The 12,137-nt window shown below is 41.2% G+C and overlaps 2 protein-coding genes across 2 annotated transcripts in view; both read left to right on the forward strand.

Annotated features, from left to right (window-relative positions):
- Positions 1-10,953, forward strand: part of aplp2 (amyloid beta (A4) precursor-like protein 2) — a 56,255-nt gene extending 45,302 nt beyond the window's left edge. The window contains exons 12-17 of the mRNA XM_061047106.1: positions 1,814-1,913; positions 2,639-2,812; positions 5,321-5,403; positions 6,545-6,622; positions 8,391-8,546; positions 8,835-10,953. Of these exons, the coding sequence (XP_060903089.1) occupies positions 1,814-1,913; positions 2,639-2,812; positions 5,321-5,403; positions 6,545-6,622; positions 8,391-8,546; positions 8,835-8,936 (693 nt within the window). The 3' untranslated portion in view covers positions 8,937-10,953. The remainder of the gene's footprint in view (positions 1-1,813; positions 1,914-2,638; positions 2,813-5,320; positions 5,404-6,544; positions 6,623-8,390; positions 8,547-8,834) is intronic.
- st14a (ST14 transmembrane serine protease matriptase a) overlaps positions 1-12,137 on the forward strand; it is a 140,627-nt gene that overhangs the window by 116,790 nt on the left and 11,700 nt on the right. The gene's annotated exons all lie outside the window — the stretch shown is intronic.

The following is a 12,137-nucleotide window of genomic DNA, read 5'->3' on the forward strand; positions in this document are numbered from 1 at the left end:
TAACTCTGCTTAATGGGTACCTGACCGTTTTTGTATGTTTTCATCCGGCCTTAACGAGCTTCAACAGTGAAGATGTATTCTACTACAGACCGTCAGTAAATCTGAACCCTCGCGTCGAGCCGCTCCAAAAACCTCACACTCTGCCTATCCCTGCTCAGACAGGGGAGGGATAATGAAGTCTCAGCCTGCTCCTCTCTGCCCTGTTTCCAAGTGTGTAGGAGGTAGAAAGAGCGTGCGTTTTCTCTGATTTGAAGCCCAGGAGGAGTTAGTAGGCTTGTTTGACGGAGAGAGAGAGAGAGGGCGTGCGTTTCATTCACTTAAGCTCCAGCCGAAGATTAACATTGCACAGGTCTTGTGTAATGCTGGACTCTGAGCCGCTGCACGGGGATTTGGCTGGAAGCTCCTCTGTTAGATGCACTCGCCTGTGTGTGTGTGCCCGTGCCCTTCGACACCATTTATAGTTATGAGCCACCATTACAGATAGCACAGCAGATGGATGAAACAACACGGTGGAGCAGGGGAAAGGGACCGGAGGCTTGCTATTTAGATGAATTGTTGGATCTTGGAGGCAGCGAGCCTCGGTGCTCAGTCATGGGAAGCTAGTTTGTTTTGTTGTCCTTGCACTGTGTTTATTTGTCAAGCTGGATCCTGTGTATTTTTCCCACTCAGGAAAGCCAATCCTGCAGGAAGTTTAAATCTGACTTTACCATTTTTTTTCCAACTCCTCTCCTATATGTTTATTTGATCTGCGACTTGGAAGTGCATTAAAGAAATCCTTTGTAAAAAAAGAAGGATTTCTTTGCTTTATATAACCGCTATGGGATCACGATTATTCCCTTTTAATGTGAAAGCCTCAGCAGCTTATGAGAGGTTCCTTGATGCATCAAAAATCTCTGAAACATCGGGACATGTAGTCTTCATAGGGAGGATTGTTAGTCGAACATGGAACAGGAAGGTGCCACAGGGGCTGCAGCTTGCTCTTAATGGGAAAGGTGCATCATTGCCATCTGTTGCTGGCTCTGGTGCACTGCAGCCATGTGTTGAAAGATTAAAACAGTCTATCATCATTGTGGGAAATAAACACCAGTTACCTGCCAAGAGCCGGTCAGCTTTGTCTGTGGCGGGTAGCTTTTCATATACTGCCAACCACTTTGGCAGCAGAAAATGCAGAAATATTTTCTCCTCTTTCAACATCATATTGATGTTGAACACAACTGTTTTCAAAACAAAAAAGTTTAGCTTTTTGTTTGATCAGGGAAGTTAGTGTTTTGTTTTTGTATCCACGCTGTTGTACGGGGGTTATCATCGTAGCTGACAGGCAGCAGAGCCTGTCAGGTCGATTCAGAGCCTCCAAAACTGATTTGAACATTACGTGCAGCAACTTGTTTCATGTCTGCAAGTTGGCTGGCTGTGAGCGAGTGTGAATAATCATGAGAAAATGTGCTCTCTACCACACAGCGCACTGCTGCCATTTTCCATGACAGCTCCATATAAATATGTAGTTGTTTCAGATGTTTACATTTTGGCCTCCCGGTTTGCTGTTGCTCACAGATTTTTTTAAAAACATGATTAAATGAAAGTTCTGCAAACACAACAGCTCCTTCATCTGCTGCTTTGGGATATTAAAGATGCAGACACTTTTCAAATAAGTGTTTTTATCTTCTTATAGTCTTTACGTCACCTCACAAACACGTGTTGTCCTGTCCGATAAGTTGAAGTCACCTCTTCAGCTGCAGTAACTTTCGACTCATTTCATCAAACACTTTTGGTTCCATGACTTCCTGTTTGTCTTTTTTGTTTTTTTAACCTCCAGGTAATGACCCACCTGCGTGTCATTGAGGAGAGGATGAACCAGAGTCTCTCTCTGCTCTACAAAGTTCCTTATGTCGCTGAGGAGATTCAAGATGAAATAGGTGAGTGGTGTTCAGCTGAAATGAGAAATAAAGTGAAATGATTGTGCACATGATCCGGACAGATAGAGCTAAAACATCACATTTGTGTAGACCCTCAATTATTATCATTATTATTATTACAGTTGTTTCAAAAAAGACAGAATCATTTTGCAAACATCAATTCAGGAGGAGACCAGTAGACAAGCTTTAGCACTGACTGTGAGAAAAGTGCTGCATTGTTTTCAGTGTGAATCTGTTGAGAGGAATTGATTACAGTCACCGCTCTCTGTATTCAGAGGGGCTTTGCTCTCCAGCTCTTGTTTGAAGAATTCAATTTAAAGCTGCAAACTGCTTTCAGGACAAAGCAGTACAATTTAAGACCGGCAATGCCTGATACCTTTTACTATTATCTTTTTTGTTTGCTTTGGCTGATTAAAGGAAGCGTGGCATGTTGTTGCAGCACGGATTAAAGTGGAGCTGCTTCAGTGACAGAACTGGGTCACAGCTTTCACCATGCAGCATCCTGTTGGGAGATGTGCAGATTTACCCAGAAAATAGCTCTCCGCAAAAAATACTAATTGGTAGTTAGTGGAAATGGGAACAGACATCTCTTGCAGCAGCAGTTGCAGCTCGGTTTTTAAAAGCATGTTAACAGTAATCAGAGCTCATTATTGAAATGTCTCAGCTTGACAGGTGTTAGCATGTGCCCGACCATCTCATGCTTTGTTTATGCCTTTTTCCTGCAGACGAGCTACTCCAGGAGCAGAAAGCCGACATGGACCAGTTCCTGTCGTCTATTTCTGAATCACAGCCAGATGTCACCGTGTCATCAGAGGAGAGCGTGGAAGTGCCCCTGCCCGAGGGCAAACCCTACCGCCCCTTCCAAGTCACATCCTTGGGGTCCCGGTCAGAACCAGAGGGTGAGCAGCTCCGAGCCTCAGACAGTCACGAGCAGCATCATGAACAACACTGTGGTTGTGTGGAGAACAAAAAGGCCATACACACAAATCTTTTCTGAAGGACGTTGGTGATGAAGCATGTCAGAACTGTTGAATAGTGAGGGAGGAAAGGTTTACAATGTGTTTTATGGCGATGCGAATGTGCTGTGAAGCCATGGGTTTGGACTTATCTTTGCCTGCACAGTTCCCTGCGGCCTAGCCCTCAATGCAGCACTACTGAAGTTCAGATAAACGCACAAAGCCTCGGGCTTTGGTGCAGCGCTGGAGCCAAAAGCTTAGGGGGGAAAATGAGCCGTTATGGTTCTCGTCTTTATCACATTGGTGCCAAACAAAAGATTGAATCCTCAAAGGGAGGAAAAAAAAGTGATGGATGGATCGCTTCCGGCAAGATGGAAGGCAAATTACAAGTAAATCCCAAAGCAACATTAATACACATGCCAACATCCTAGAGGACTTAGACAGAGCTAGCCAATTTTGAAATGGCTCCCTTTTTCTGATTTTGGTTACTTTTCAATTTTATTTTTGGACTCTTCCCTGCTTAACTCTTCCTCTTCCTAATCAATTAACACAGCTTGATAATCCTGCCTTTCTCTTTTCACCTAAGTTTTTTCTCTTCTCTCCTTCCCCCTTTTTCTGTTCTCCTTTTTTTTTCTGTTGTTCATTTCGAATTCCAAGGCGATCTATCAGACTCCCCACGTGCCTTCAAGAAAGGTTGGTGCCTCTGTTGCGTCTTGTTTTTTTCCCCCGCCTCCTCAACTCCCAAGCCATTTCCATCTACTATTTTTGTTCCACTGCTCTCCTCTTCCCCTTGTGTAATTTGGGATCCTCTCTCTCCCACCATTTCTGTTTGTTCAGAAGCCATCTGGTGGTTCATTTTTATATTTTTGTTTGATGACTCACATGGGCTGCGTGGTTGGGGTTTCAGTTGCTTTTTCTGCTTTTCATCATGTGAGGATTATCACCAAATGCTGAATAGAACATTTTTCAGTAGTCTTGTAGAGATACTGTAGAGCACAGCCGGCTCCCCTCTCAGAGAGACCCTTCAGTCTTGTGTTCGCTGTCATCCTGTCTTTAGTACATTTGTCAAAGCACCTTACTTAATTATTCCCCCACCCACACCCACATTCCCCTCATCAGTCCCCTTCTTCCTGATAGGAGCTGTGTGATTTAGTGGGCCTGTCTCAGGCTCAGTGTTTCTGCTGCTGACCCACAGCCCAATCTAAATTAGCCCAATTTGTCCTCCAAGTCTGAGACAGAAAGGTGGTTACGTCATCTGATTTGTCTGATCTGGACATAACCCTGTGATCTTACTCAGTGAACGCACAGACACTGTCCACTAATTGTTGAACATAAATCATATATTGATTTTTTTCTAAATGTACATAAATGTTATCTCCTCCCTCTTGCACTTTGTCCCTCTGTATTCACAGTTTATTTTTTACTACTGCTACTTAGCGTCATTTTCTTCATCGATTAATCTGCCCGTGCCTCGCTTCACAAATCTATAATCTTAAAAAGGTTAGGGAATAGCAAAAAAAAAAAAATGTTTGACAAGATTTCCAGTCGCTTCAGCACTTTCTGAAATCCATGCAGAATAGAGGTCACATTGTTCCCGTTAGAGGTCACTCCCTTTGTGCTGTGTGTTATTGTGTCTGGCTGTGACACGATGTGCACCCCGCAGTACCATCTGATAACCTGCCAGAGTTTCAGACGTCACTTCTTCTGCTTAAAAAAAAAAAAAGGGGGGGGCTTGTAAACACACATCATTGTCCCTCGCTTAATCCAAAGGCAATTGTGCTGCTCTTAAGTATTTAGCATGGGCTGGCCTAGCTGCTGCAGCGGCAGACAAGAAAAGTTAATGCCGGACTGCTGTACATTGTTCAGGATTCAGCCCTCTCTGTCTCACTCACTCTCCCTTCTCTCAGTCTTTGATTAATTCATGGCATATCCGCTGTGTGTATATTAATAGAGCAGATGCCTATTTCTAAACCATCAGTTTAACATGCATATTTGACACTCAGACCCAGTTCTTGGCTTAGCCACTTACCGAAACCCACTGGGTTTTTAAGAAATTATCTTCTGTTCAAATCTCAGTGGGGCTATGTGGGATTTTAGTTTGAAGTGTGTAATACAGGAAACAACATGGCAGAATGAGTCATGGTTCATTTAGTCAATGCATGTAGCTCGATGTTTACAGAGTAGCATTAGCTACAACTAAAGCTTCACTGAGAGAGCCTCTATAGAAAATGTGGGGGTCATTGTCATATTGGCTTCACAGTGGACACACACACAGAGCTGAATGGAAGAAAGGGCTTTGTTGTCACCAGCGCACTAATGGAGACTGAGGCGACAATTGTGAGAATAAGAGCTGTATAGCTGTGTGCAGCAGCGTTCCACCACCTCTTGTTTGTTTGTGTTTGTGTTTGTGCAGCTCCACTGTTATTGACTGTGCTGTTTCCCCTCCTGCAGGCTCCGCCATGTCTGGGTTAGACGGTCTGATTGGTGCTGAGGAGAGAATCATCAACAGCAAACCTAAGATCAGCAATAATGTGGTAAGAGCTTAATGTCATCTCTGTTTTAACTTTCTTACTGCCTGAACTCTTGAACTGAGAGTAGCTTTGTTAAAGCAGAAGAAAAATATGTTTTTTTTGATGTATTACATTTTGTCCCCTGTCCTACAAAGTCTATGAAGTAAAAACTGATTTGCAGGGTTAACGTCATTACCACAACCTCAGGCCGAGGCAAATGTGCCGATTTTGTTGAAGTTGATGAGTACATACGGCGCTCTTAACGTAGCTCTCTTGAGTTCAGCTTCTAATGAGCCAGATAATTCCGGTAACTATGTTGTCATAGTTACGGCTATTTCACACTGGGCTATTTGCGTTTCTCTCTTTGGCCTCTGCCAACCATCCCTCATTCAGATCAACTCCACACTTTGTGCTGCAGTCATCGCATGCTACTTCTCCTCTGCCAGACACACCATTGCTTCCATGGAGTTTTTAAACCGTTCTTGGCTGATGAATGTTTGCTGTCTTTTTGCATGCTAATCCAACACTGACTGCAAAGCTGTGTATTTGTATTTGTATTTGTGTGTGTGTGTGTGTGTGTGTGTGTGTGTGTGATGAATCATGCAAGTTTCTGACTGCCTGCATGTTTCTTTTTTGAAATGCTAGTCTTCTAAGATGGAGCAATCTGAGGTTACGAAAACAAATGGTGGTGACACCTAAAAATTTCCTTTTTCTGACTATCCTTTGTGAGAAACAGACTCTGGACTGCTCTGTCTCTACATACTGCAGATTTTGTTTCAGCCTCCCGAACACGCCCTCTTTTACTCACAGCGCTTCTTCTTCTTCTTCTTCTTCAGATTAGAGATCTCAGTAACGAGTGGTTTATAGTTTGTTTTGGAAAGACATGTAACTGTGTGCCTAGAAAAGTCTGTTGTCGATGCTTGCAAACCCCCCAACCCCCCTCCCTCCCTCTCTCCTTCCAGTTTGTACAAGACAGCATCAAGTATACCATCACCCAAACACAGATAATCCTTACAGTTGACTTGGCTGCACATCGCCTGCCTGTCTCTCTCCTTTCTCTCTCTCTATCTATCTCTCACACACACACACACACGATCTCACACACACACACACACACACACGCTGTGGGTGAGAGTAACCTGGGCTCCCCTGTCTGTGTTGACAGGTGATTGATGAGTCTCTGGATGTTAAAGAAGTGGTTTACAGTGCAGAGAGAGTCAGCGTTATGCATGATGATGAGCTGGTGAGTATAGCGGCGCCCTCCACAGGGCTTCCTGGGGAACTGTAGTTTATCTGTAGTGGGGGACCAGATTAAAGACGGAGGGAGTGTGGGAGTGTGCAGAGATACTCGTTCTGCAGTGATTACTACATCACAGAAAAAAAAACACAGCTTTGGAAAAGAACCCTGAAGCCCCTTTTTCTTTTTTCTTTTTTTTTAGATTTCTGTTCAGACTAATATGTTTTGGTTATTTATGCATGAGTGCATGTTTTCTTTTGTGAATGTATCAGAATGTACACATTGGAAATCTGGGTTCATATTATGAATGGGAATCCACACAAACTGAGAGTGCTCCGTTTATGTGTGTGAATGAGCAGTAACCAGAATCCTCAGGGATTGTCTACATATGAGTAGTCTGTGTCATATGTGCCACGTTACATCGTGAAGATGAATACAGGCGACTGTGATTGTGTGTTTATATTGAATCGACAAAGTTATTACACAATCTTTTCACAAAGACATACATCATGCATGTGGACACACCATTCACAACTGGATCATGTCTTAATGCCGACAGGGATGTTGTCCCTGCTTCACTGTGGTTTAATAAGATAACACAAGAGGAGGGGTGCATTCTCCCCCATTTCAAAGCTATTCTTGATTAAGATCTAAAAGTGATATTTTTTTTTACTATCAAGGCTCGGCTGAGTTGAAATCAAACTATCTTTTACCTGCATAGCTGGAAGAACCCACCTCCGATAGTCACAAATCGGTTTCCTTGAAAATACAAGTTTATGTTTGAAGGGAGGTTCTTCTATATATGAACACAGATGCTCCTAATTTATCTTTTCATAATGACTATTGATTATTGTAACAATTTCCTCTCAGCCTCCTCTGTGTGGAAACACAGAATTCAGCAAATAAGAAGTATTGATCAGGGCAAGAAGCAAATGCTTGCTACACCTTTTCCAACCCTGTGTGTTTGCATTAGAGTGATGCTTACACTCAAAACACCAGAGGAGACTTTATGTTACGTTTAGTAGTCATTAAAGTCTTTATATGTGATTTTTCACACTTAAATATAATATAAATCAAGTATATCCTCTGAAAATAACTCTGTGAGTCATGACTGTCTACAATGGGTGTAACACCCGAGTCCCACTGTCTGTGATGTTTTCAGAGTTTTCAGAGTCCTATCTTCAGTTTGTTTACATCGCCCGGACGGCCGGCTGACTCCTCCCCTCGTGTATAAAAGTTGTTTAATTGAGGGACTAGAGAAAAGAAGAATAACATACTGTACTCACTGCTTAACTGTGTTTCTAGATCACGCTCATTTCAGGTAAATTTACATGCAGTGTGAAGATACGAGCATAATAAAGATCGCTAGCATTAGCATGCTAACACAACAATGCAGCGCGAGTTGTTTTGGTTTCATGCTGGTGCTCAAGGGCGACATCTGCTGGATCAAAAAATGGCATATAAAGCCTTTAATGAACACATGATTATTGGTTATAAACTAAAGAATATTAGGGGGGAAAACAAGGTTGAATATTTAAATAGTTTTTATTTTAATACAGTCATGATCAAATGTTTTTTTAGATACCGGAGTGGGGAACTTTATTTCAGTTGTCATATAACAGCATTATGATGATGCAGTGTAAAAAAAAAAATGAAGATGTATTTTTACCATGCACTCATTATTACTGCAGAGACGACAGTGCTCAGCTGTGCGTGTACAGTCTCCTCACCGCTCCCTCGCTCTGTTTTCCCTCTCACCTGTTCTACCTGTCAGGAGTCGTACCGCCCCCTGGGAGAGGACTTCAGCTTCGGCAGCAGCGCACTTATTGGCTTGCTGGTAATCGCAGTGGCCATAGCAACCGTGATTGTGATCAGTCTGGTGCTTTTGAGGAAGAGGCAATATGGCACCATCAGTCACGGCATCGTGGAGGTACGTCACCTGATATTTGGAGGAGATTGTGAATCACACACACACACACACACACACACACACACACCTCTGCTCTAAACGTAGTGCCATCAATCTTATCCAAAGTGTCAGATTTAGATTATTAGCATCTCCTATGGAAATGAAGTCTCGGGCAAATGCAAAGGGAAATTAGATTGAATGTCCCTGCGGTATTTGAATAACGACACACACAGCATGTTTTTCCCCTCTGGAGGCGAGTTGCCCTTGTTGAGGTCAGCCATCATGAGTGCCGTGTGTTTGTCTTAACAGGTTGACCCCATGCTGACACCAGAGGAGCGCCACCTCAGCAAGATGCAGAATCATGGCTACGAAAACCCCACCTACAAATACCTGGAGCAGATGCAGGTCTAACCAGAGCCGACAGGGGGCGCTGAGGGGGAAACATACTACTGACCAATAACATATGCTATTGTTAAAATCATTTGCATACATCCAAACTCCATTTTTCTGGTTTGTTCAAAACAATCCTTAAATAATGCTACTACTTCTACTACTGCTACTGTACTATAGAGCTCTTTTTTGATCATTTTCTTTTGAATAAGGTGATGTATCTGCCATGTTGCATTATGGAAAAATGTGATTCTGCAGATTTTTATGTAATTATGAATACAGCTTTCTCCGATTCAAGATGTATAACATTTCTTCAGACATTTTCTTTATTTTTAAAAAGTGGACAGAAAATCAAACCGTTATTAAAAATGTTCTTGAGTAGCCATCATTAAACTGGCATAACAGACACTTAGCCTTAGGGCGCCATCATGCAAAGTGTCCTCCCTGCAGTTACTGATGGCTTTCTCTCAAAGAGTTGGTGTTTTATTTTGTTCTTTTTTTTTCCTCTCAATAAATTGCTTGTATATGAAGGTTCTTTGTACCTAATTAAAATGTATAGTGAACGACAAATGAGAAAAAAATGAAACCATGGACTATTTTACTTTCTGTTCTTTGTTATTATAACAGACAAAATATACATATGCAGTTTAAATATATATAAAGTAGATGTTTTTATTCCACCTTGTCTCCCAGGTAGGAGGTAATCAGTTGGTTTAGGGGTTCTTCGCTCGGTGGTCATGATTTGTGTTTGCAGGCGCCCAGTCAGATGGAGATGGAGGTGAAGGTGTGCACAGACCCCCAGCTCAAACACATCACACAAAAACCTACTCTGTACCCTGTGAATGTTGTAACCAATCCCCTTTTACACACACAAATACAACCTTTCATCCACAGGGATCAGAATAAACTAATGGACAAAGTAATGCCTACTGAGATGTGTTACATAGTTGAATGTATTTTGGAAGCCTTTTTTTTTCCATACTATGTACCAGGTTGTTATGTGGCTTTCTTTTAAATACACTTGTCATAAACATTGTGACAGCAGGAGGTGGCATGCCCCCACCGATAAACAAGTTTTGTTGTTTTCTGTTTTTTTTTCTTTTTCATTGTGTTTGTTTTTACTCATCTGAAGCAACAATAAAACTACAACAAGCACCATAATGCTACTTACAAATAACACTTTGGGGATATTGTATTCACACATTACTGTAGCGACTATTGACTTAAAGAGTAGAACATCCTGATGGATCAAAACAGGACCGGCCCGAGGCTCAACCCGAAACAAGAAGCTGCCCCAGTAGAGTGAAAATGTACCAAACTTAATGGATTCGGTGGTGCATTATCTAACGCCAAACAAAGCTCATTCTTAACCTAAATATGCCAACTTGAAAATGAAATAGATAATTTTAGTGGGTACTAAAACTGTCTTTAATATTTGGGGGGGAAGTATAAGGAAATGTTGCGACCTGGACTTTGGGCGGTTTTCATTCCCTGAAAAGCCTGGGCCGGCCCTGAATGAAAGCCAGTTGAAGACAACATGGAGCTGGAGGGCTGTGCAGGCAGACAGAGACACGCAGGAAGACAAGGCTTGGAGAGCTGGTTTTTGAGAAAAAAAAATATAGCTTGTGTATTTTTACAGGTGGAGAAAGACACAAACTGAATCCTAGAGTCCTCTTTTCTCTCTCTCTCTTAGTATTGTCTTTGTATGCCTGTATAGTTGATGTTGCAATCATGGCTTTTTTTTCTGAAGGAATACCTGTGGTGTGCATTGTTCTTTATGAAATGATATGATGATATATATTTTTAAGTTTGTTTTCTATTTTTTTTTTCTCTTCCTGTGACAGTATCTCTGTATGTGACTGTCTCACTATGCACCCAAACGGCTTCAATCTTGTAACTGCCTGCTTGATTGTGGGAGGGGAATGGGAACTAATAGAATATGCATATTAGTGATTTTAAAATAATTGATTGACACCAGTGGAAACCGGTTTATGGTTACAGGGGGAATACACATCAATAAACTCACAACTTCCATATGGATATGTCGTTTTTATGGATGGACGGACGGATGGATGGATAGATAGATAGATCATACATTGACCAGTCCTGTGCTCTCACGGCTCGATAAATGCAGAAGTTTTGTAGAAACTATTAGATAAAATATAATAAATATCAAATAATTGGGGTCTGCAGTAAATCAGTCTGTAGGGACATGGGTTGAGATCTGAATGGGTCGCCGGTTCAAGTCCCGGTGTTGACCAGGTCTGGAAATTAATCTGGTAGCTGGAGAGGTGCCTTTGAGCAAGACACTGAATCCTCAGGAATGTGTGTGTGTGTGTGTGTGTGTGAGCCCGAGTTTGTTGCACGGTAAACAACAGAATGTAATATTGAATTTCCCCTCTCTGGGTTGATAAAGTGTAGGCTATCTTCCAGGGGCGGATCTAGAAGGGTGGCAGGTCACCCACAATTTGTGGCTGTTGTAAAAAAAAAAAAAAAAAAAAAATACTGGTCACTACTGAAACACTAGTTGTTTTTACAAAAATATAGATATATTGAGTTATCAACTAAAATGTTATGATACTGATTGGTTAACTGTATGTTCCATCTCATAAATCATTAACTCTGAAATCAATCTGATCAGTGTTTTACATTTTAGAACGAAAGATTGCACATGCACAAGAATTTAAAAAAAATTAAATTAGAAATTTGTTAAAAAAACAAACATTTTTATTGATTTTATTGTGAAAACCTTCAATAAAAATTTGTTAAAAAAATAATCTTTACATAAGGGAAGTAAACATAATACTAACAGGTTAACATAATATTGTTTTTATCATAGTTTAATACTATGTTTCGGTAGTGACAAGTTTGGGGAGAGGAAATACATTCCAAAAGAGTCTAAAAATACAATATCAAATTTGACGATTATTTTACCAGATATGTGTACTTCAGATATGGAACAATATATATAGGGGGAAAAAATTGGGAATAAAACTTAAAAAATTTCAAAATATTTCCAACCTGACGTTGAACCAATTCGGTAGAATGGCCCATATAGGCTAAATATTTTTATTTTAAGTTACACCTATGTTTGAGGTAATACTCTTCAAAGAAGTTATGACCAGTATGTTGTGTGTGTTCATTTAATCATTCACATCTGGGACTGTCCTGAAGCTTTGTTAACAAAGAAAAAAGACGTAGGCTATCAAATGAGTTCTGGTA

Source organism: Labrus mixtus, chromosome 9, assembly GCF_963584025.1.
Source record: "Labrus mixtus chromosome 9, fLabMix1.1, whole genome shotgun sequence".
NCBI classification, from domain to species: domain Eukaryota; kingdom Metazoa; phylum Chordata; class Actinopteri; order Labriformes; family Labridae; genus Labrus; species Labrus mixtus.